Below are 22146 nucleotides of genomic sequence, written 5' to 3'. Positions count from 1 at the left end.
GGCTCAACGAGATCTTTCTACCTCCGCCTCCCAAGCAGCTGGGACCACAGGCGTATGCCACTACACCCAGCTAATATTTTTTATATTTTTTGTTGAGATGGGGTTTTGCCATGTTGCCCAAGCTGGTCTCGAACTCCTGAACTCAAGCGATCCTCCCACCTCAGCCTCCTGAGTAGCTGGGACCACTGGCATGTGCCACTACGCCCAGCTAGCTGTATTTTTTTAAATTTTTGTAGAGATGGGTTCTCACTATGTTGCCCAGGCCACTCTCAAACTCCTAGGTTCAAGTGATCCTCCTGCCTCAGCCTCCCAAAGTGCTGGGATTACAGGTGTGAGCACCATGCCTGGTCCCAAATAATTTTTTACACAACTAATAGTACATAAATATTATTTGAGCACTTCTATCAGATATGTACAATAGGATTCCTTCTAGTTTGTTCTCATCCTTCTCTAATAATCCCTAAGACCCATACATTTTTTCAAAAATGTTTATTTCTTTGGCAAATTTCTTAATACAGAGGCAGATATAGACTTTTGCACAATGAGCAACTCATGTCCTTTCATTAGAGTTAAAATAAATATTGAAAGGTTTGTTCCCACAGCCCTTGCCCAGATAGGCAAATTCTGTGGCTTTTTTGTTGTGCTATTATTATTGACCAGGAAGCCACCATTAAAAAGGTACTTGGTTCTTGACTTTTTTATTTTTTATTTTTAAAGAAACAGGGTCTTGCTTTGTTGCCCAGGCTGGTCTCAAACTCCTGGGCTCCAGCCATCCTCTGGCTTCATTCTCCCAAAGTGCCAAGATTACAAGCATAAGCCACCACACCTGGGCTTGACTCCCCATCTTAACCCTGCACAGGTTTTTAGTGGTATTCGGAAACAAACAAAAATCACTGCATGAGTGTTCCATTCACATAAAAGAATTAAATATGATGATTCAACTAAGAGTAGAACCTTCCCTTGAAGTCTTCTTCCTTAAGGGTCTGAAACAAACATCGTAGTTGAGTCTACCAGACACTATTCCTTCACAACTTAGTACAGGCTAGCCAAAGAGGCAGGCACAACATGGCTGGCATCCCTTATTCTTCTGAAAAATGTGTGCCAATGAGCTCTGCATTGTTCCTCACTCAAAAAGAAGAGCCTTTCTCTCTGGCCTCCTCCAATGGCAAGCCCCAGTCTGGAAAAGGAAGAAAATGGCACTGAGGAGCCTGGGAGATGGAGCATATCCAAAGCTCTCAGACAAGACTTGAACCTATGACCTTCACTGTGTACACAATAGGCGGGTGAGAGGGACCGGTTTATCTCTGCTGCAGCAGTTCTCAGCCCTGGGGTAGCGCTCCCGATAAAATGACACGACTATTGTGTGTGGCAGCAGAACAGTCATCTCCTCACAACAGCCTAAACCAGCACTCCCTCCCCCAAGACAAAGCAGCAGGGGTGAAATTAACTCAAGGCTGCAGAGCAAAGCCTAATACAGAAAAGGGAGGCCTGTAGGGGCTTGGGGACTCTCCTCAACCCCTTAGGCTCTGGACACATGTCTGGAAACAGACAGGCTTTCTTCCCCATCTTTCCCACTCTCATTTAGGTAGGGAGCTGTTTCTTAGAGAATTTAATCATCCGTGATTTGTTCAGAAATATTCCCCCTGAAGGGCTCTGATCTCTCCACCCTGTGTGAGCCTAATTCCTAGAAGCTGAAATGACTGTTTGCTGCTGCCTGTTTCACAAACACACATTAATTGGTCAGATGTGTCTCCTCCTCCTCAACCCCAGAGGGAGGAAGGAGAATCTGAGCAAAGCACAGAGATGATCCAACCGTAATTACACATAAAGGGAAAAGAGGGCAGCATGGGTTTTCCAAACAGGATAGGGTCACAAACCCTCCCGGGGGTACAAGGATAGCAGTTGAGGTCCAGGCCCAGGGATCCCTCCATCTTGAAGAAAAGGACAGGAGTAAATGTGACCTGAAGACTGTTAGGGGCACACACCCACAAGCTACTTACTGCAGGATCCCAGCCACCTTGCTCCCCACTCCTAGGTCACGCACACGTCCTGCTTCCGACCCTATGCTCTGAACAACCCCCACCGCCCCCGCCCCCCCTCCCCCGCCAACTCCCTGACTGGCCCCAGTCGCCCCGAGCGCCCTCAACATACCCAGACTCGCCTCAGAAACTCTCTGGCCTGCTCCCATAACCTAGCCAGACCCTAATCCCCTCCCGGGCACCCCTACCCTCAGCCTGAACCGGCCGTGGCCAGGCTTTGAACTTCACCCCGCGCCCCTCGACGCCCCCTCCCCCACCCACGCAACGACCCCCCCTACACACCTTCCCCTCGCTCCGCCCCAGCCCCCCCAACCCCCACTTCCTCCGTCAGGCAGCGCCACCGCCCCCGGCCCCCATCAGATCCCCTCAGCCCCGCGCCCTATCGGTGCCGCCGCCTCTTTCCTCCCCTAGTCCCGGCTCCACACAAAGCTCCGGACTCACCGCGCGGCCGGTCCCGGGAGCCGCCACCTCCGCCCGCCCGGGGCCCCGGGCCGTAGAGCCGCCGCTGCTACGGGGCCCAGGCCGCCATCCGTTCCCGCGGCCCCTCCCCCCCACCCCACCCCGGCTCCGGCTCCGGCTCCGGCTCTCTGCCCCCTCCCCGCGCCGCTCCGCCCCGCCTGGCCGGTGCCGCTGTGTCCGGGGCCGCGGGTCCCTCAGCCGCCGCCACCGCCGCCGCCGCCGCGATCCGGGACAACCAGAGTCACCCGGAAGACGCGGACACTGGACTGCCAGGCCCTCGGATCCGGATTCCGCGCTTGTGTGGAGTCTGGAGCCGGTGAGCGCAGGGGAAACCCGGAACCTGGATGAAGGAGCGAAATCCTGGGTCTCGGAATGCGCGCTCACCCTGAGCCCAGATTAGGGAGTCTTAGCTCAGGGAATGCTGGAAAACCCGGCGTGCCGGTTAGAACCAAGATAAACTCAAAGAAACCTGGATTAGAGAGCTCGAACCTAACGCTGTCCCCTCATGGGCAGTAGAACTCTCGCTGGATCAGACTTCCTCATCGAGAGGTCTCTGGGGGGAGTATTGCACCTTATAACACAGAAGACACCTCTTCTGTAGTTGTCCTTCAACCACAGAGAGGAAAGGGCCGTAGGGGATCTGAACATGGGCATCCACAAAGAACAGAAGAGCCATCACAGCTCCTGATGGTTTCATCCATTTTACCCCTTAGTTCAGCAAAGTACCAACCTCCTAATTTCTTATCCTTTGTTCTCCAGCTTTTTCTTTTAGGATTACCACTTGCTTTTCTCCCCCAAAGCACCCATTTCTAATCCCTCTATCCCTTTTCCCCTCACCATCCTATATCACTAAATCTTGTTGCCTTTTATTATCTAAAAGTCTTATTCTGTCCTTCTCCAACCCACCATTCTAAGGATTGTAGCTTTTATTTTTCCTTATCTGCTATTCATCTCTGATTGCCCAGCATACTATCTAGTGCACAGTAGGCATTCAGTCCATGTTTAAGTGAGCCCTCCCACCCAGCTTTCACTTGTGAAACATCTATTCATGACGACCTCCTAAGACTTCCATCTCATTCCATAGCAAACAAATTTACCTTAATTCTCAAGGCCTCCCACATCCTAGCCCCTATTATGTCCTTCCTGTGTCCTTGACCATTTTATTTTGCTTTGCATTTATCTTACCTTTTTTCCCTTATCCTGAGGCATCCTTCAACAGTGCCACTCAAGATAGCGTGTGACTTGGAGATAAAGTGAGGTCATAAAAAGGTGGGGGGAGGGGTTGATAGCTAAAGATAAAAAGTAAACCTTTCTGGTCTAGGAAAAATAATCTCTCTTTGGTCCACCAATAGTCATGTTGTTAGACAGTACAGAGGCAGAACTGATCCCAGGTGACAGCGAACTTCCAATGTATACTAGACAAAGTTACAAGTGAGGATTCAGCTACTTAGCAGGTGGAGACAAAGAAGGGTTTAGTGTTTTAGACTTAGGCATGATTTAATTAAGGATTAAACATTCCAGTAGTCATCTCCCACTGAAGGAGCATGACTCTGCCATTGGAGAGAACTAGACTGCAAAAATAGGGAACAAAGGAAGGTAAACATTCCTGCAGTGAACTCCAAGTTTCAGCCAGAGAAAGTTCTCAAGCCTCGAAGAACCACTAAAAATTTTCAAGTGATCAGATGTCCTACATAGTAAACAAACCTTAAGTTTTGATTTACTGTTCCTCTAGACCAAGGGTTGGCAAACTGCATCTCACAGGTCAAATCAGGCTCACCACCTGTTTTAATATGTCCCATGAGCTAGAATGATTTTTACATTTTTAAACAGTTAAATAATCAAAAGACTATTTCATGATGTGAAAATGATATGAAATTCAAATTTCAGGCCAGGTGCGGTGGCTCACGCCTGTAATCTCAGCACTTTGGGAGGCTGAGGCGGGCGGATCACGTGAGGTCGGGAATTCGAGACCAGGCTGACCAACATGGAGAAACCCCGTAAAAATACAAAAGTAGCCGGGCATGGTGGTACATGCCTGTAATCCCAGCTACTTGAGAGGCTGAGGCAGGAGAATCGCTTGAACCCGGGAGGCGGAGGTTGCAATGAGCCGAAATCTTGCCACTGCACTCCAGCCTGGGCAACAAGAATGAAACTGTCTTAAAAAACAAACAAAAAAGTAGTTTTATTGGCTCTAGCCAACCTCATTCATTTACATTATCATCTATAGATGCATTTTTACTACAAAAGCAGAGTTGAACAGTTGAAACAAGGACTGCATGGCCTGTGTAAAGCCTAAAATATTTGCTATCTGACCCTTTACAGAAAGTTTGCCAACCCCTGCTCCAGACAAGCACTATCCAACAGAACTTTTTGCAGCAATGGAAATGTTCTATATCTGTGCTGTCCAATGCAGAAGTCGCTAGCCACATGTAGCTATTCGAGCACTTGAAATATGGTCAACAGTGACTGAATAACTGAATCCTTAATTTCATATAATTGAAATTTTCATAACCACAAGTGGCTAGTGGCTACCATAATAGACAGTACAGCTCTAGACTCTTAAATCTTCTGTACTGATGTTTTTTTTTTTTCTCCTTATGCCACTATCTCACTCCCTTCCTGTGACATTCCTCTATGGATTCTCAGGAACTCCCCACCACCCCACTGTTCCACAGTCCCACTCACTATATACACATCCATTTTTCTGACCTCAAGCTAGGGTACACTTACTAGGTTGTCTCTCTGGACTCTCCATTGTCACAAATGAACTCTGAAAATGGATCAGGTTATCAGTTGTCACCCTATGAATTAAACCACATTATGTACATACACATAAATGGACATTTACACAAGTTCATTTGTGTCAGAGGATGGCACTGAGGCTGTATTCTTTCTTCTCTGCATGAGAGAAGTAGAAAGCCCTCCACATGCTGGATGCCTTGTTGCTGCTGGTGCCTGTGGTATGGATCACCTCCCTCTGAACACATTCACAGAAGCTCAGAGCAGCAGATGTATGCTTGGCTACTTGAATCTCTAGGAAAAAAAATTCCTTCATCATTGGATTTTCTGTCCCTCCCCAGGCCTAACAAACTGAAGTTCACTGATTTCTTTAGTTTAATAGATGCTTGCTTTTTACTCGTCTTTTTGAGCTGACTTTTTGAGAATAACTCCCATGCTGTCTTGATCTTGGCTAGGTGCATTTTTAAAATTTACTAAATTAAATGAAATCCACATAAATGGGCTTTGAAGTCTAAATTTTTCACACTTACTTCCTAGGAAAAAATGAATTTATATAAACTTCTGACTTAAAAGAGGGGATACCTAGTTTTCTTTTTCCAGATTAGCTATAGCAAGAAACAAACAAAAACCCTTACTCTATTCCAAACATCTAACTGCAAAGCCAAGGCTTCCTACATTTGATCTTAGCCAAAAGGCCAAGAAGCAATAAAGCCAAAGCTTCCTAAACCCCGTCAGAGAAAGTCTCCAGTTTCATATATCCCCCTACTCTGACTTTATATAAATGAGACTGAGTCCTGCCTGGAAAAACAAAAACAAAAACAAAAACAAAAAAGCTGAAACCTTTAGGCACTATACAAATTGACAGCAATTGAACCCAACTGTTCAAAAGGGGGTACAGATATTTAGACTGCAACAAAAAACCAGCTCAGAAATGTGAAACTTCCTTTAGGCCACACTGTCCCAGAGTTACACAGTCAGAGCAAAGTGTTGTAAAGTACTAAAAGGCTATTCCTGGGCAAGTTTGCACTCAGGCTGCTAAGAATTTCCACTAGGCTTTAAATTGTGCTATTCATCACTGAGCAACTGAAGGCCATCTACCCCCAAGTTTCTCCCACACTTCCTCCCTGGTGTCTCCACAAATAAAAGAGAGACCTTATACCACCACCACCATATGAACTAAAGACAGACTTTCACAGTCTAACCATGAAAAGGAGAAGTTTCCATGTTATTCTGCCATTTACTAATGAGGCTCCAGTTGCATATTTTGGATGCTGAGGTGGGTTCTTGTAAACTTGTAAAGTTCTTGTAAACTGTCTTATCTCAGCACACAAAATGGTTGCATAACCTGATCTGTCACAGCTCCTGATGTTTTTCTTTCGGCATGCACACAGTCTATCCAGGAGAAAAAAATCAATCCAGACACCTCTATGCTCAGGCTGTTGTTCAAATAAACTTTTTTCCTCCCTCCCTAGGCTCTTCACCTCCTGCCTTCTAGTTTTATTTTGGTATTAAGAGAGCCAGACAACTCCAGCATAGAATTCAAGGTGCTACTGCTTAGTAAACTATTAGCTGCATAGTGAACCCAGTATGGCTTCATTAATAGTAGGGTCTGCAGGAAGCCAGAAAGAGACTCCCCCGACATGCCCCCTGCCAAAGAAGTGGACATTAGCAGTCCTTTCCCCTTTCTCCAGAGGTTGAACAGAAAAAGGGAATACTACATGTTTGCATCACCGCAACAAGAATCGGGTGGGTTTTCCCTGGGAATCCAGAGTGATCAGGCCCTGCAAAACCAATGCCTAGAGCTATGCAACAAGCAGGGTTCACAGTTGAGTGAACATCAATGCATAATGAGTGGAGGCATTTCAATGCAAATAAACGCTGAATATGAAGGATTAAAGGGGAAATTAATCTTTTTCATAACACAGGGCACATTTTTTTTCTCTCCCTTGCTCTCTCTTTTTTAAGAAATGCACACAACTGCTGGAGGGAGTCCAACTTCCTCAGTGTGGTGGTGTTGTTTTATAAAAAGCAGAACATACACATTTAAGACCATGAATTTCCTCAGGATGCCAGCAACTGAGATTCTGACAGCTCTTCAGAACAGCCTCAGAAAGTGTTTCACTAAGGACGGCCAGACTGACAAAAATCTCATTTCAAACCAACCTCTTCTTTTTCCAAAGCGCATAGCTTTCTGGGATGTGAATGGTTTAAAAGGTTTGAGTTCAGCATTTGGTGGGTATTTGGATGCATTTACTAAGGCGATTTTATTTTTTAGTTTGTTTCTAATTGCCCCATCCAAGTGATGCTTTTGCAATACCAACAAAATAAATAGGGCAGCTTCATGGTGCTTTAGCAGGTGGCTCCATCTCCTCCCAGTCTGAACCATCCATATCCTGGCTTCTCAAACCCAAGAAGTGGAAGCACTTCTTCAGGTTATTCCTTCCAAAAAAAAAATTTGCCAGTGAGGGTTACTCGGCTTTTCACATTTCATTCAGACTGTTTAAGAGACATTGGATTGGAGCAGAAAACTTGTTACAAACCTTTTTGTCCCATCACAGGTTTGTATTAAGCACAGGATTCCTCAAACATCCTATTACTCTATCAGATTATCCCTTTGATAAGAAACTTTAAAATCTGAGAGGAACCCTCAAAAAAAATTATTAACCTAGGTTAAAAACTTTCTAACTACAAATACAAGTCTCAGAAAGGAAAGGAATTTCCAACTTGGTCCAATCTCTTTTGATACTATTCTAAGAAAAATGTCAAAAGACCTAGAATTTTTAAACAGGTTTTTATAAATAATGTATTCAAAGATTTTGACCCATTACATAAAGTAGGAATCCCACTCCTTAAGAAAAATATACAGATTTTGGTAAGAGTTTAAGTTCTGAGATATTCAAGCCTGACGCCAAGCCTTTAGGTTTCTACTACTTCAATTCCAAAGGACCAGTAGATAGCAATTTTAGTACACAAAACTCCACTATGCTGTATAGTTCCTTTTCTCCTGGGTCAGACAGCTTTATTCTGCTTCATTAACCCCTTCTTTGCTCCTTGATGGATCTTGGAATCCAATTTCCCTGTAAGGGAGAAAAATAAGTCTCATTATTTATTTTTGTATTTGCAATGCAAATCTTTTGCAGCCTCCCAGGTCTTCTGGTTACTGTGTTCCTGTCACATTCAATTATCTTACTTCAGGACTCAGACACTTCCAAACTTCAGAGTTTCATTCTGTAAGAATAAGGAAGCAATGGGAACACTGTACAAGGATACACAAATGCATACAATGAGTATTTGTCCTAAGAATCTAAGAAGTTAATTATTTCTAATTTTGTAGCTACTAGAAGAGAAATAATCACATTTTTAAGGGTGTTTGATGCTACGGCAAATTTTTAAGAATATACACATGCAATAAAGGAAGGCATTTCACAGTGGGAAATCCATTCCTGTGACCTGTTAACTGGCTGAGCATAATGCATGAACTTTCACAGTGAGAAAAGCAGTTCAACACCCCTTTGCTGCCTCAGACTTAATAGGGGGAGTGACCTGCAACAGTGGAATAGAATCCACATGAATGCTTTACTGACAAAGGGCCCCTATCACCAGCTAAGAAGGTTAAAGGTCATAGGCTATATGACTCTCTAAGTGTTAAACTTAGAAAACAAGCAACCTTCCCATCCCAGGTGACCCTAATGAAAGGTATATTACTGATGTGGTCTCTGACCTCTTCTCAGATCTACCAGGATAGAGTTTGGCTCAGTGGTAGCAGCCTTAGGAACCATCCATCTCATTAGGAGAATCTTAAGAGAATTCCTGTCTGTCTGGCCTGAGAACAGTTTGGCAGTTTGCTTTCTCCCACAAAAAGTCTCATCTAAGTCAATAGTGATGCTTATGCTGAAAATAGAAACATAATTCAGTTCAGTCTCAGCACTAAAAAAAAAAAAGAAAACAAAAAAAAAAAAAAAACAAGGAGTCTTCCCCTTCAAAGGCAGCTGAGTATACCACAGGCCCATGCCCATAATCACTGCCTCTCAATATGTTGTCATTTTCATTTGTTGCAGCAATCGGGCATAACAGAAAGAGCACTGGACTAAAAATCAGAAGACCCAGGTTCTAGTCCACCCTTCTCTGGTATTAACTAGCTGTATGACCTAGGCGAGTCATTCAATTTCTCTGGATTTCAGTATTTTCACTTGTCCAATTAAGTTAAGAATACTTGTACATGGCACAGTAAGATTGTGAGAAAAATTAGCCTCAGCCTAACAAGTTTCTCTGTTTACTTAAATCTCCTCTTGCCCAACATTAGTCTGTCTGTATATCTCTCTTTGTCTGTTTCTCTCTCTCTCTCTTTTCTTTTAGGCTACACCTGCTTCTAGAAGAACATTATGTCCTTTTCTGGGCTTCCTCAGAAACCATCACTAAGTGATACCCTGAATATCATTTAACAATAATCACAATGCTGTTGATTTTAATTAGGGCTTTAGAGCATAGGGCATTCCCAGGGATTTAGGAGTTCTTTTATCCCTTATGCTGCCTGGCTGAAAACCTGAACATGTGCCAGCCATCTGGCAAAGAGCCCTGTTACAAGGCAAGTCAGCCTTTGTATCCCTAACACTACCATAGTGACTGCCAAATGGTAGACGCTCAATAAATGCTCTCACCAAATGAATTAAACAAAGGTAGACACTACAAATTTCAAAACCTTTATATTATAGACAGTACTAAGTAACCACAAATAGCAGATATCAGATAAATGTAAGAGTACAGATTGTAAAGGTGGTGGTACCCAGAGGTGAGTCCCATTCAGCTTTTTAGGACAAGCTAGGACAGAATTTAGAATTCCATCTAGGACTCCAGACATCCAGTTGTCTGTATTGCATAAGTTGAAAGACTTTATTTATTGAGACAGAGTCTCTGTCGCCCAGGCTGGAGTGCAATGGCATAATCTCGGCTCACTGCAACCCCCACCACCCAGGTTCAAGCAATTCTGCCTTAGCCTCCCCTGTAGCTGGGACTACAGGTGTGTGCCATCACGCCCAGCTAATTTTTTTATTTTTTGGTAGAGATAGGGTTTCACCATGTTGGCCAAGTTGGTCTTGAACTCCTGACCTCAAGCAATCCCCCACCCCACCTCAGCCTCCCAAAGTGCTGGGATTACAGGCGTGAGCCACCACACCTGGCTGAAAAACTCAGTTTTAATCCTAAGACTTCCTAGCTGTATAACCTTGAGTATGTTACCTAGTCACTCTTGTCCTCAATTTTTATCAACTCTAAGAGGAAACTGGATTATACAATACTGAAGGTTCCTTCCAACTCTATGATATTGTGCTCTAGAAATGAAATGTAAATTGGAATAATTTGTTCCTGAGGCAATCTGATACAGTGAAAAGAACAGGAAACCTTGCGCCAGAAAGACTTGAGTAAAACAACTTCCATAAACCTGTAAAATGAAAGGAGGAAAAAGCCCTTACTAACACACAGAGTTATTAAGAAGATTATAGCTAACATGAAGTGCTTTCTATAGACCAGTCACTGAGCTACGTGTATTACACGTACACTGAGTTCTTTAATCAAATAACTACAGGTTCAGTATTCCTTATCTAAAATGCGTGGGACCAGAAGTGTTTTAAATTTCAGATTTTTTTGGATTTTGGAATATTTGCATTATATATATTTACTGGTTAAGTATCCCAAATCCAGAAATCCAAAATCCCAAATGCTCCAATGAGCATATCCTTTGAGCATCATGTTGAAGCTCAAAAAGGTTTAGATTTTGCATTTCAGATTTTCAGATTTGTGGCAGGGCGTGGTGGCTCATGCCTGCAATCCCAGTACTTTGGGAGGTCAAGGCAGGCAGATCGCTTGAGCCCAGAAGTTCCAGACCAGTCTGGCCAACATGGTGAAATCCTGTCTCTACCAAAAAAAAAACAAACCCCCCTCAACCCCCAGAAAAATTTGCCAGGTATGGTGGTGCAAGCCTGGAGTCCCAGCTACTCGGGAGGCTGAGACAGGAGGATGGCATGAGCCCAGGAGGTGGAGGTTGCAGTGAGCCAAGATCTCATGCCATTGCACTCCAGCATGGGCAAGGGAGTAAGACCTGTCTAAAAAAAAAATTTTTTTTTTTTTTGGGCCGGGCACAGTGGCTCACTCCTGTAATCCCTGCACTTTGGGAGGCCGAGACAGGCAGATCACCTAAGGTCAGAAGTTCAAGACCAGCCCGGTCAAAATGGTGAAACCCCGTCTCTACTAAAAATACAAAAATTAGTTGGGCGTGGTAGAGGGTGTCTGTAATCCCAGCTACTCAAGAGGCTGAGGCAGGAGAATCACTTGAACCCAGGAGTTGGAGGTTCCAGTGAGCCGAGATCGCACCATTGCACTCCAGCCTGGGCAACAAGAGTAAAACTCAAAAAAAAAAATTAATAAAAATAAAAGCAATAAAAAATTAGCCGGGTATGGTGGTGCAGGCCTATAGTCCCAGCTACTTGGGAGGCTGAGGTGGGAGAATTACTTGAGCCAGGGAGGCAGAGGTTGCAGTGAGCCGAGTTCACACCACTACACTTCAGCCTGGGTGACAGAGTGAGACCCACTCCCAAAAAAAAAAAAAAAAAAAAAAGATCAGATTTGAGATGCTCAGCCTATAACTGAAATAATATATATTAAAGTGTTTCAGGCCAGGTGTGGCTCATGCCTGTAATCCCAGCACTTTGGGAGGCCAAGGCAAGCAAATCACTTGAGGTCAGAAGTTCAAGACCAGCCTGACCAACATGGCGAAACCCCATCTCTACTAAAAATACAAAAATTAGTTGGGTATGATGGTGCTCGCCTGTAATCCCAGCTACTCGGGAGGCTGAGGCAGGAGAATTGCTTGAACCCAGGAGGCAGAGGTTGCAGTGAGCTGAGATGTCACCAGTGCATGCCAGCCTGGGCAACAGAGCAAGACCCCATCTCAAAAAAAAAAAGTGGGGGGCTTCATAAATTCAAAGTCTCCTGAAGAAGTAAGGGTGGTTATATTATTTACGCTGAGGCTTGGGAGTTAGGTTTCTTAGTTATGGTTTCAGTTTCACCTTTCATTTACCATATAACCCCAGGCAAGTCTTTTAATTATTATTTATTTCAGATTCTTCATAAGAAAAAAAGACATATCATTTTCTTCACATTCTTAAAGCTTTACTGAATGAGAACATTCCTATTTTACGTTTCAGGAAACTCCAGTATGATTATGAAAGCCCTCAAGTGAGACCAGCTCAGGTAAGATCAACCCATCAGAATAAAACACTCAATGGTAGGCAGACTAATCTCTGGCTTCAATGATGATGTTTAAAATGGAAAGCTAATAGGAGAAACAAGATACAAGAGGAACAAGGATTTCCAGGATATTCCCAGGAATTCAGACGTTCTTTCATCCCCTAGGCTGCCTAAAAAAAATCAGACATTTGCCAACAATCTGTGAACTCCTTACAATCATGGACATTTTGTATCCTTAATGTCTAACAGAGTGATTGCCAATAGAGGCAACTCTTGGGCCAGCTGTGGGCAATGATGGTAAGGGACCGGGGCTTCTTGTGGAAAGCAGCAGTCATCACGACTGTCCTTAGATTGCAGGAACTCTAAGCTCTGAGTTCTAGTTCACCCTGGGCTTCTTTTCTCTTTTTTTTCCTTTCTTTCTTTTTTTTTTTTTTTTTTTTTTTTTGAGACGGAGTCTCACACTCTCGCCCAGGCTGGAGTGCAGTGGCGCCATCTCGACTCACTGCAAGCTCCGCCTCCCGGGTTCACGCCATTCTCCTGCCTCAGCCTCCCGAGTAGCTGGGACTACAGGCACTTGCCACCACGTCTGGCTAATGTTTTGTATTTTTAGTAGAGATGGGGTTTCACCGTGTTAGCCAGGATGGTCTCCATCTCCTGACCTTGTGATCCGCCTCGGCCTCCCAAAGTGCTGGGATTACAGGCGTAAGGCACCGCGCCCAGCCCACCCTGGGCTTCTAAGATCAGGATCTGGATAGTGAACCATAGTGACATACAATACATCCTCTTCATGGTAGGGTGTAACACTTAGTTTCTGTATTTCCCCAATACTTTTACATTTAGTACCTAATCGTTTCATTGTTAAACCACATCCTCAATCATAGTGCCTAAAATAAAATCAAATGCATGTGCAGCAGATGGGCAAGAAGTTAAAATGGGAAAAAATATTTGTCATCAATTGATATAACTCTCATAGGAATTTTCACATGGTTTGCAAAAGATATAAGGTGCATGAGTTTATAGAGCATGTTGTTAAATTTAAAAAATTTCCTTTATCTGAGTATTCAACCTATATAAAGCAGACACAGAGCCAGGTGATACCCTATTGTATATTGCTCTTTTCTGAATTATCTCAATTTCAGGAGACACAATTACCTTAAGGTCAAGCAAACTCAAATTTACACTTCCAAAAACAAACAAATCAAAGTATACACCTTTAATTTAAGGCATTTATACATCCATATATATATATATATGATACAACACATAAATGGGTCATATTCTGAAAGTTTATTTGCAAGTCTGAAGTTTGGAACCTGAAGCCGGGCATCATAGTAGTGTATATCTACATAGTAGTTCCAGCTACTTGGGAGGCTCAGGCAGGAAGATCTCTTGAGCCCAGAGTTCAAGGCCAGTCTAGGCAACACAGTGAGACCCCTGTCTCAAAAATAAAAGTTTGGAATTTCGAATATATTTATCATAGAACTAATCTGTAAAGGGTGGCTATGTTCCTAAGCCATCCCACAAAAAAAAAAAAAATTTAAGCCACAGTGTTTAAGTAAAACCAGACTATTAATTTTTTTTTTTAGAGACAGGGTCTCGCTGTGTCACCCAGGCTGGAGTGCAGTATTGCAATCATAGCCCATTGCAGCCTTGAACTCCTGGGCTCAAGCAATATTTCTGCCTCAGCCTCCCAAGTAGCTGGCACTATAGGCACACGCCACCATACTGGAATAATTTTTTTTTTTTTTTTTTTGTAGAGACAGGGTCTCGCTATGTTACTCAGGCTGGTCTCAAACTCCTGGCTTCAAGTGATCCTCCTGCCTCAGATTCCTAAAGTGCTGGGATTATAGACATGAGCCACTGTGCCTGACCAAGCATTAATATTATTGCTATTAAACTTAATCACTTCATGTAATAATATAGCTAGGGGAAAATGTGATAACCATTCCAAATTAAGAGGCAGGTATGTATTTTCCCCAATGTAACTGGGATTAAAGACTTTTCCAGCTTAAACTACTGGAGGTATCCCCTAGGACCTAAGGCAAGAGAGTTCTGGCAGAGTAGAAGGTTTTTAGAGAGGCCAAGGTGGATGGATCACCTGAGCTCAGGAGTTCGAGACCAGCCTGGGCAGCATGGCAAGACCCCGTTTCTAGCAAAAATACAAAAAATTAGCCAAGCATGGAGGCGCGTGCCTGTGGTCCCAGCTACTTAGGAGGCTGAGGTGGGAGGATCACTTGAGCCTGGGAGATGGAAGTTGCAGTGAATTGAGATTGTGCCACTGCACTCCAACCTGGATGACAGAGTGAGACCCCATCTCAAAATAAAATTTTCACTACCTATTGTTTCTGTGCAATTTTTAACCTTGTCTAGTCTACCATTAACTAACAGAAACAATACGAAAAAGATAGGAAGTTATTAAAGGTTTCTCCTAAGAATGTCACTCCCCTCACCATCATAAAACCTTATGGAGAAAAATGAAGGCCCTATAGGTCCTGAAGGTGTAGAGAAAGTACTAAAGTAAAACATTTCAGAGAAATAGCTAAACTCTACACAGAACATTTTCTCACAGGACTTTAGGCAGCAGATGAAAACCAAGCCAGGGGAAGAAGCTACGAAAAGGGAAGTAGGACTAAAGATCAATTAACAGTGAGTTTGAGAGAGAGGATTTACCACCGTTTCCTCCTACCACCAGTGTTGCCACCAGTACCTAGAGGAAGGTGAGAATGAAATGGAGGAGGAAGGGGTAGACTGCTAGAACCAAAACAGAGGGAGGGTAAAAGGAGATCTAAATCCTAAACAGGGCCAGGTGTGGTGGCTCACACCTGTAATCCTAACACTTTAGGAGGCCAAGGCAGGAGGATCACTTGAGACCAAACTGGGCAACATAGTGAGACCTCATCTCTACCAAAAATTTAAAAATTATCTGGGTATGGTGGCACATACCTGTAGTCCCAGCTACTCTGGGGGCTGAGGTGGGAGGATTACTTTATCCCAGGAGGTGGAGGCTGCAATGAGCCATAATTGCACAACTGCACTCCAGGCTGGGTGAAAGGCCAAGGCCCTATCTCAAAAATAAATAAATCCTTAATAGTGGAGAAAAGAAAGGATTTCCAGGGCTACTGGGCCACCAACTGGAGTACCGTCTGAAGTAAATAATTTGTGTCAGTTAAGGGCAACTTGGTTCAGATCTTCGAATGTGTAGGAATCTTAGGATCTTATCAATCAAGATGTTGCCTGAATTTTGCAGTAAATATACATTAATATAAATTCCTACTCCAAGCATTTCATTTTGTGATTGAAAGCAGTGTTACTTAAAGTACAGCCAGCTGGCCAACAGCATCAGTATTACCTGAGAGCAGGATTGAGGAACCTGTGTTTTAACAGCTTGCTAGGTGATTTTTAGTTACATTATAGTTTGAGAAGTACTTCTCTAGGGCATAGATTTATAAAATGGCTAGTTGGTCCCCAAGGTATTGGATGAGGGAAAGTTTCGCACCAGTGAGGACAATGCATGCCCTAGAATCACGCAATTCACACAATGGGAAAGCAATGACAAAGAGGCACAAAATGGTAACTGACATGAGCAAATGGGAGAGTTGCTGATGTTGCTTTTCCAAGGATGTTAGGCAGGGAGGACACCACTACTATATGTGTGTTTTTTTTGTTTGTTTTTGTTTTTGTTTTGTTTTGTTTTGAGACGGAGTCTCGCTCTGTTGCCCAGGCTGGAGTGCAGTGGTGAGATCTCGACTCACTGTAAGCTCCGCCTCCCAGGTTCACGCCATTCTCCTGCCTCAGCCTCCCGAGTAGCTGGGACTACAGGTGCCCGCTACCATGCCTGGTTAATTTTTTGTATTTTTAGTAGAGATGGGGTTTCACTGTGTTAGCCAGGATGGTCTCGATCTCCTGACCTTGTGATCCACCTGCCTCGGCCTCCCAAAGTGCTGGGATTACAGGCGTGAACCACTGCGCCTGGCCCACTATATGCGTTTTGAGACTGCTTTGAAATACAAGAGGCTGCTCTAGGACAGAGGAAGAAAAGATGGGTCCCAGCTAGACCCTGTCTCAATCAATTAACTAATAAAAATTTTAAAAATGAGTCCAGGTGCAGTGGCTCACGCCTGTAATCCCAGCACTTTGGGAGGCTGAGGCAGGCAGATCACAAGGTCAGGAGTTCGAGACCAGCCTGGCCAATATGGTGAAACCCCATCTCTACTAAAATACAAAAATTAGCCAGGAGTGGTGGCGGACGCCTGTAGTCCCAGCTACTCAGGAGGCTGAGGCAGGAGAATCGCTTGAACCCAGGAGGTGGAGGTTGTAGTGAGCCAAGATTGGGCCACTGCACTCCAGCCTCGGAGACAGAGCGAGACTGTCTCAAAAAAAAAAAAAAAATGTTAAAAAGGAATGAAAAGCAAGAGAGCCAAGGCTGTACTCTGGGAACCAATAATGAAGAGAAATGTGGGAAGTGGTGTCTCTAAAATAGATGTTCAATAATAAATACTTAAAATGTTAAGTCTTTTTTTTGAGATGGAGTTTCGCTCTTGTTGCCTAGGCTGGAGTGCAGTGGCGTGATCTCGGCTCACTGCAACCTCTGCCTCCCGAGTTCAAGCGATACTTCTGCCTCAGCCTCCCGAGTAGCTGGGATTACAGGTGCCCACCACCATGCCCTGCTAATTTTTTGTATTTTTAGTAGAGATGGGGTTTTACCATGTTGGCCAGGCTGGTCTCGAACTCCTGACCTCAGATGATCCACCCGTCTCAGCCTCCCAAAGTGCTGGGATTATAGGCATGAGCCACCACGCCCAGCCCTTATTCTTGAGTTGAATACTGAACAATGAATAAATGGATAAATGACAATGTTGCCACTGCACTGCCTTACTACTTCCTTTAATGAGCAGTACAGTGGGGCAAAACACTCTTTTGGCTGACAAATAGCATTTTAATGTAATAGGATCCGAAATAGAAGTTTAGAGCGACCTACTATGCCGATAATTGTGGATCAAGGTATACTTTGGAAAGGCTTTACTGTAGTTAACCTAACATAAAGTTATTGATAAGTATAATTATATTAAGCCTCCAACACCAGGGAGACACAGAACACAATAATTTTTTTTTTTTTTTTTGAGACTGAGTGTCGCTCTGTTACCAGGCTGGAGTGTAATGGCACAATCTCAGGTCACTGTAACCTCCGCCTCCCAGGTTCAAGCGATTCTCCTGCCTCAGCCTTCCAAGCAGCTGAGACTACAGGCGCTACAGGCACTACAGGCGCTACAGGCACTACAGGCGCTACAGGCGCTACAGGCGCACGCCACCACACCCAGCTAATTTTTTTTTTTTTTTGTAATCTTAGTAGAGACGGGGGGGTTTCATCATGTTGGCCAGGATGGTCTCGATCTCTTGACCTCGTGATCCGCCTGCCTCGGCCTCCCAAAGTGCTGGGATTACAGGCATGAGCCACCGTACCCGGCCAAAAGGGAAGCTTTTATAAAAATCTAGACAAGTGAGATGCAAGACAAAAAAAAGAAAAGAAAATTAGACCATCAAAGATTATGACTTACAGGCTGATCCAAAGGTAGTGGGTTACCTCAACTGATTGTTCACAGTCAGTTATAGATTGAACTCCTTGTTCTACTTTTTTCCCCATTCCTTACTACTGCACTTGACTAGTCTTAAAGAAAAAAAAATCATGACTTACAGATTTTTGGATTTCCTTTAATAGGAAACTTCACAACCATTTCCTGAGGATTTTTGCAGATGAAAACAAATGGAGAATCAGATTCTTGACTGATGTCTGGAAACTGTGAAATATAAAAATAAAAAGTTCAGGCTAGTTGGGACAAGCTTTGAATTTAAGGAGAACAGAAGATGTCCCAGATTTCACCTCAACATTCTGATGATAGTACTTTCCATTTCACAGGTAAAGAGGATTATGCTCAACAAGCAAGAACAAACCTTCACCTTTCTACAATCCTTAGTACAGCATTATACAGTCTATTGCCTGCCATCTCTGATTTCCTATAGTGGGAACAACTTCATTTAAAAAAAAAAAAAAAAAAAAGGATACCTGAAATCCTCCCAGAAGAATCAGAACTGACTGCTCTTTTATCACAAACAACCAAGAGTCAAGAGATTCAGAGATCTCCTTGGGGAACATCAGGTACCCCCTAGGTTCAACTCAAGTGAAGCACTGGAAGACTTAAGAAAAATAAAACATCTGTGGAAATTCTGCCAGAAACAGTACACATAGCCCTTCTCTAGCTAAAGGGAAGGAAGATGATTCATTCTGAAAGGCATGAACATGCAAAAGCTGTTTTGCTGGATGCTTTCCAGATCTACTTCGGGTGAAAAGGTAACTGGTTAGAGCAATTCTGAAAATTATTTAGAAACCTCCTTTGGATCTCTTATCATAAAAACAAATCTGTGTGAATAGTTAGGACTTTTACTTTTTTTGTAAAAACAGACACAGAACCTAGAGTAAGACTATGCTGGCTACACAATCACAATTTAAGAACAATTGGGGGTTAGCAATGGCTAACTGAGCTGGAATTTCATTATTTCCTATCTTACTATGTCTTATGTTTAGCACGTTCAACAAATATGACTCATAGGCTTCTGGGTCAGACTTCATTACCAGAGAAGACTTTCTCCTAGTAACTACCATAAAAAGTATGAAATTACCTGTATTTTCCACCCTTATTTGACTGCTAAGATAAGCCTTCTAAAGTCTCAGCCACTAAAAGTTTCATTTTAAAAAGTAAGGAAATTCAAATTTCTCTGTAACTAGAAGCATGAATAGTTAAACTTCTTTATTGACCACTCTTGTCCTACATGATAAGTGATGCTGTAGAGAAAACAGAAGGGATTTTTAGTAGCATCTGGCCCTGCCCATACACCATGGCTTTCAGTGTGGAAGAGGTGGAACATGTACTTTGTTTTTGTTTTGTTTTTTTTTAAAGATGGGGTCTCTCCATGTTGCCCAGGCTGATCTCCAACTCCTGGACCCAAATGATTCTCCTGCCTCAACCTCCCAAAGTTCTGGGATTATAGGAGAGAGCCACCGCACCCAGCCAATAAAACAAACTTAATATTAACTATCAGCCACAATCATATTAATAGGCAGGGTCAAATGTTCACGGTAGAAAAGTAAGGCTACAGATACAAAGGTAAACCCTCTTGTTTCTTATCCCTTTTATCTTCAGAAGCCAAAGAAAAGCAGGGCCCAGCTGTTATTGCTGGGTATTAGAAGGAAATAAGCTCTGCACAAGATCCATGCTGAGGTGCTTTGGCACAAATAAAACCAGAGGCTGCCATCAAGATCTCCAAACCTAATTCTACAGAGACCAGAGCAGCAGCAGTCATAATTACTATCTCTTTAATTTTCCTATTTTTCCTTCCCTGTGGCTTAGAGACCACTGAGGCAAAGGACAATCAACAGCTCTGCTTTTCCAACACCACAAACCATTTCAGCCAATCTCTCCTCTTTCTTCCATATCAATAGTTTTTGCCTCTCTACTGGATCAATCCTATTAACACACAAACATTCTGTAATGTCTGGCATGAAACAAAATCTCTTATCCAGATCCCACATCCTACTCCAGCTACTACTCATTTCTCAGATTCCCATTACAACAAAATTCATCAAAAGATTATCTGTACTCCCTGCCTTTAATTCCTCTCCTACTTTTTTCTTGAATTCACTATAAGTAGGCTTTCACTCTCATCATTCCATCAAAATCATTCTTGTAAAGGTCACTGTTGACTTCCATGTTGCTAAATCAAACGGTCAATTCGCAGTTCTCATCTTTTTTTTTTTTTTTTTTTTTTTTTGAGATGGAGTCTTACCCTGTTACCCAGGCTGGAGTGCAATGGCGTGATCTCGGCTCACTGCAACCTCTGCCTCCTGGGTTCAAGCGATTCTCCTGCCTGCCTCAGCCTCCCGAGTAGCTGGGATTACAGGCGTCCAACACCATGCCCAGCTAATTTTGTATTTTTAGTAGAAACAGGGTTTCACCATGTTAGCCAGGCTGGTCTTGAACTCCTGACCTCAGGTAATCCACCTGCCTCAGCCTCCCAAAGTGCTGGGATTACAGGCGTGAGCCACCGTGCCTGGCTCAGTTCTCATCTTAATTGATCTATCTGTAGTAGAACTTGATCTATCTGTAGTAGAACTTGATAGAATTCTTTTTTTTTTTTGATCTTCACTCTTGCCATCCAAAGATAGGATTCTTTTCTCTGGCTAGGTGCGGTGGCTCACACTTCTAATCCCAGCACTTTGGGAGGCCCAGGCAGGAAGACTGCTTGAGCCCAGGAGTTTGGGATCAGCCTGGGCAACATAGCAAGACCCCATCTCTACAAAAAATAAAACATTAAAAAAATTAGCCAAGCATAGTGGCACACACTCTAGCGTGGGCAACAGAGTGAGACCCTGTCTCAAAGAAAAGCCAAAGTATATCCAATATCTCACCATTTCTTAAGACTTCAATGGCTACTTCCCTGGTCCAAGCCATCATAAGGTCTCCCTGGGCTTCTGCAATAACCTCTTAAGTGGTCTGTTTCTGCCCTTAACTTCCCTCTTGGTCTATTCTCAACACAGCCGCCAGAACTAATTTTTTTTTTTTTTTGGTATCAGATCACACCATTCTTCTGCTTAAAACTCTCCAACGGGTTTTCATCTCAATCAGAATAAAAGTCTAAGTCCTTGCTTACCATGACCTACAAGTCCATAGACAATCTGGCCCCCCATTTCCTCTCTGATACCTTCTCTTACTTCTCTCCTTCACTTTCACTCCACTCTTGCCACACTGGCTTCCTTGTTGTTCCTGCCTCAGGTTTTTTGCACTTGCCTTTTCCTTCTTCCTGGAATGCTTTTCACCCTAGATATTTCCATGGCTTCTTCCCTCTCTTCCTTCAGAACTTTGTTGAAGTGTCAACTTTTAGTGAATATTCTTGATAACCCTATTTAAAATCAGAGCACCAAATTCCCCACAAACTTGGCACTCTTAAACTACCTCTCCAGCCTTATTTTTTATTTATATATGTATTTTTTTGAGACGGAGTCTCGCTCTGTTGCCCAGGCTGGAGTGCAGTGGGGCAATCTTGGCTCACTGCAAGCTCCATCTCCCGGGTTCACACCATTCTCCTGCCTCAGCCTCCCGAGTGGCTGGGACGACAAGTGCCCGGCACTATGCCCGGCTAATTTTTTGTATTTTTAGTAGAGACGGGGTTTCACCGTGTTAGCCAGGATGGTCTCAATCTCCTGACCTCGTGATCCACCTGCCTCGGCCTTCCAAAGTGCTGGGATTACAGGCGTGAGCCACCATGCCCGGCCCTCTCCAGCCTTATTTTACCATCGTCTGATACAATATAATTTACTTATTTAGAACTTTTACTTGGTCTCGACTCACTAGGATGAAAGCTCCATGAGGACGGGGATTTTTGTTTTGTTTACTCATCAGCATCTAGGACCATGCCTAGTTCACAGCAGGCAGTCAATAAATACTTGTTGAATAAAAACGCAATGAATTGGCCGGGCGCAGTGGCTCACACCTGTAATCCCAGCACTTTGGGAGGCCAAAGCGGGCGGACCACGAGGTCAGGAGATTGAGACCATCCTGGCTAAAACTGTGAAACCCCGTCTCTACTAAAAATACAAAAAATTAGCCAGGCGTGG

The 22146-nt window shown here is 43.6% G+C and overlaps 2 protein-coding genes and 1 long non-coding RNA gene across 8 annotated transcripts in view; 1 reads left to right on the top strand and 2 right to left on the bottom strand.

The window, feature by feature from the left end:
* The window catches only part of ZNF609 (zinc finger protein 609), a 225462-nt gene extending 222726 nt beyond the window's left edge, over positions 1 to 2736 (bottom strand). The window contains exon 1 of one of the 2 annotated variants that reach the window (XM_031002443.3): positions 2481 to 2736. The gene's annotated coding sequence lies outside the window, so the exon portion shown is untranslated. Of the gene's footprint in view, positions 1 to 2151; positions 2245 to 2480 lie in introns of those variants that run through there. The other variant, XM_031002444.3, reaches the window with a different exon arrangement.
* The window catches only part of LOC109023405 (uncharacterized), a 189840-nt gene extending 170687 nt beyond the window's left edge, over positions 1 to 19153 (top strand). For 4 of the 5 annotated variants that reach the window (XR_008671638.1, XR_008671634.1, XR_008671639.1 and 1 more), the window contains 2 exons: positions 12437 to 12482; positions 18394 to 19153. This is a non-coding gene — a long non-coding RNA (uncharacterized lncRNA). Of the gene's footprint in view, positions 1 to 12436; positions 12483 to 15048; positions 15174 to 18393 lie in introns of those variants that run through there. The other variant, XR_008671635.2, reaches the window with a different exon arrangement.
* TRIP4 (thyroid hormone receptor interactor 4) overlaps positions 8015 to 22146 on the bottom strand; it is a 68140-nt gene continuing 54008 nt past the window's right edge. The window contains exons 12-13 of the mRNA XM_004056317.5: positions 18172 to 18274; positions 8015 to 8314 (exon numbers count right to left, since the gene is read on the bottom strand). Coding sequence (XP_004056365.1) covers positions 8247 to 8314; positions 18172 to 18274 — 171 coding nt within the window. The 3' untranslated portion in view covers positions 8015 to 8246. The remainder of the gene's footprint in view (positions 8315 to 18171; positions 18275 to 22146) is intronic.

This window comes from Gorilla gorilla, chromosome 16, assembly GCF_029281585.2.
Source record: "Gorilla gorilla gorilla isolate KB3781 chromosome 16, NHGRI_mGorGor1-v2.1_pri, whole genome shotgun sequence".
NCBI lineage: Eukaryota > Metazoa > Chordata > Mammalia > Primates > Hominidae > Gorilla > Gorilla gorilla.
This window is presented reverse-complemented; position numbering and strand designations above follow the sequence as displayed.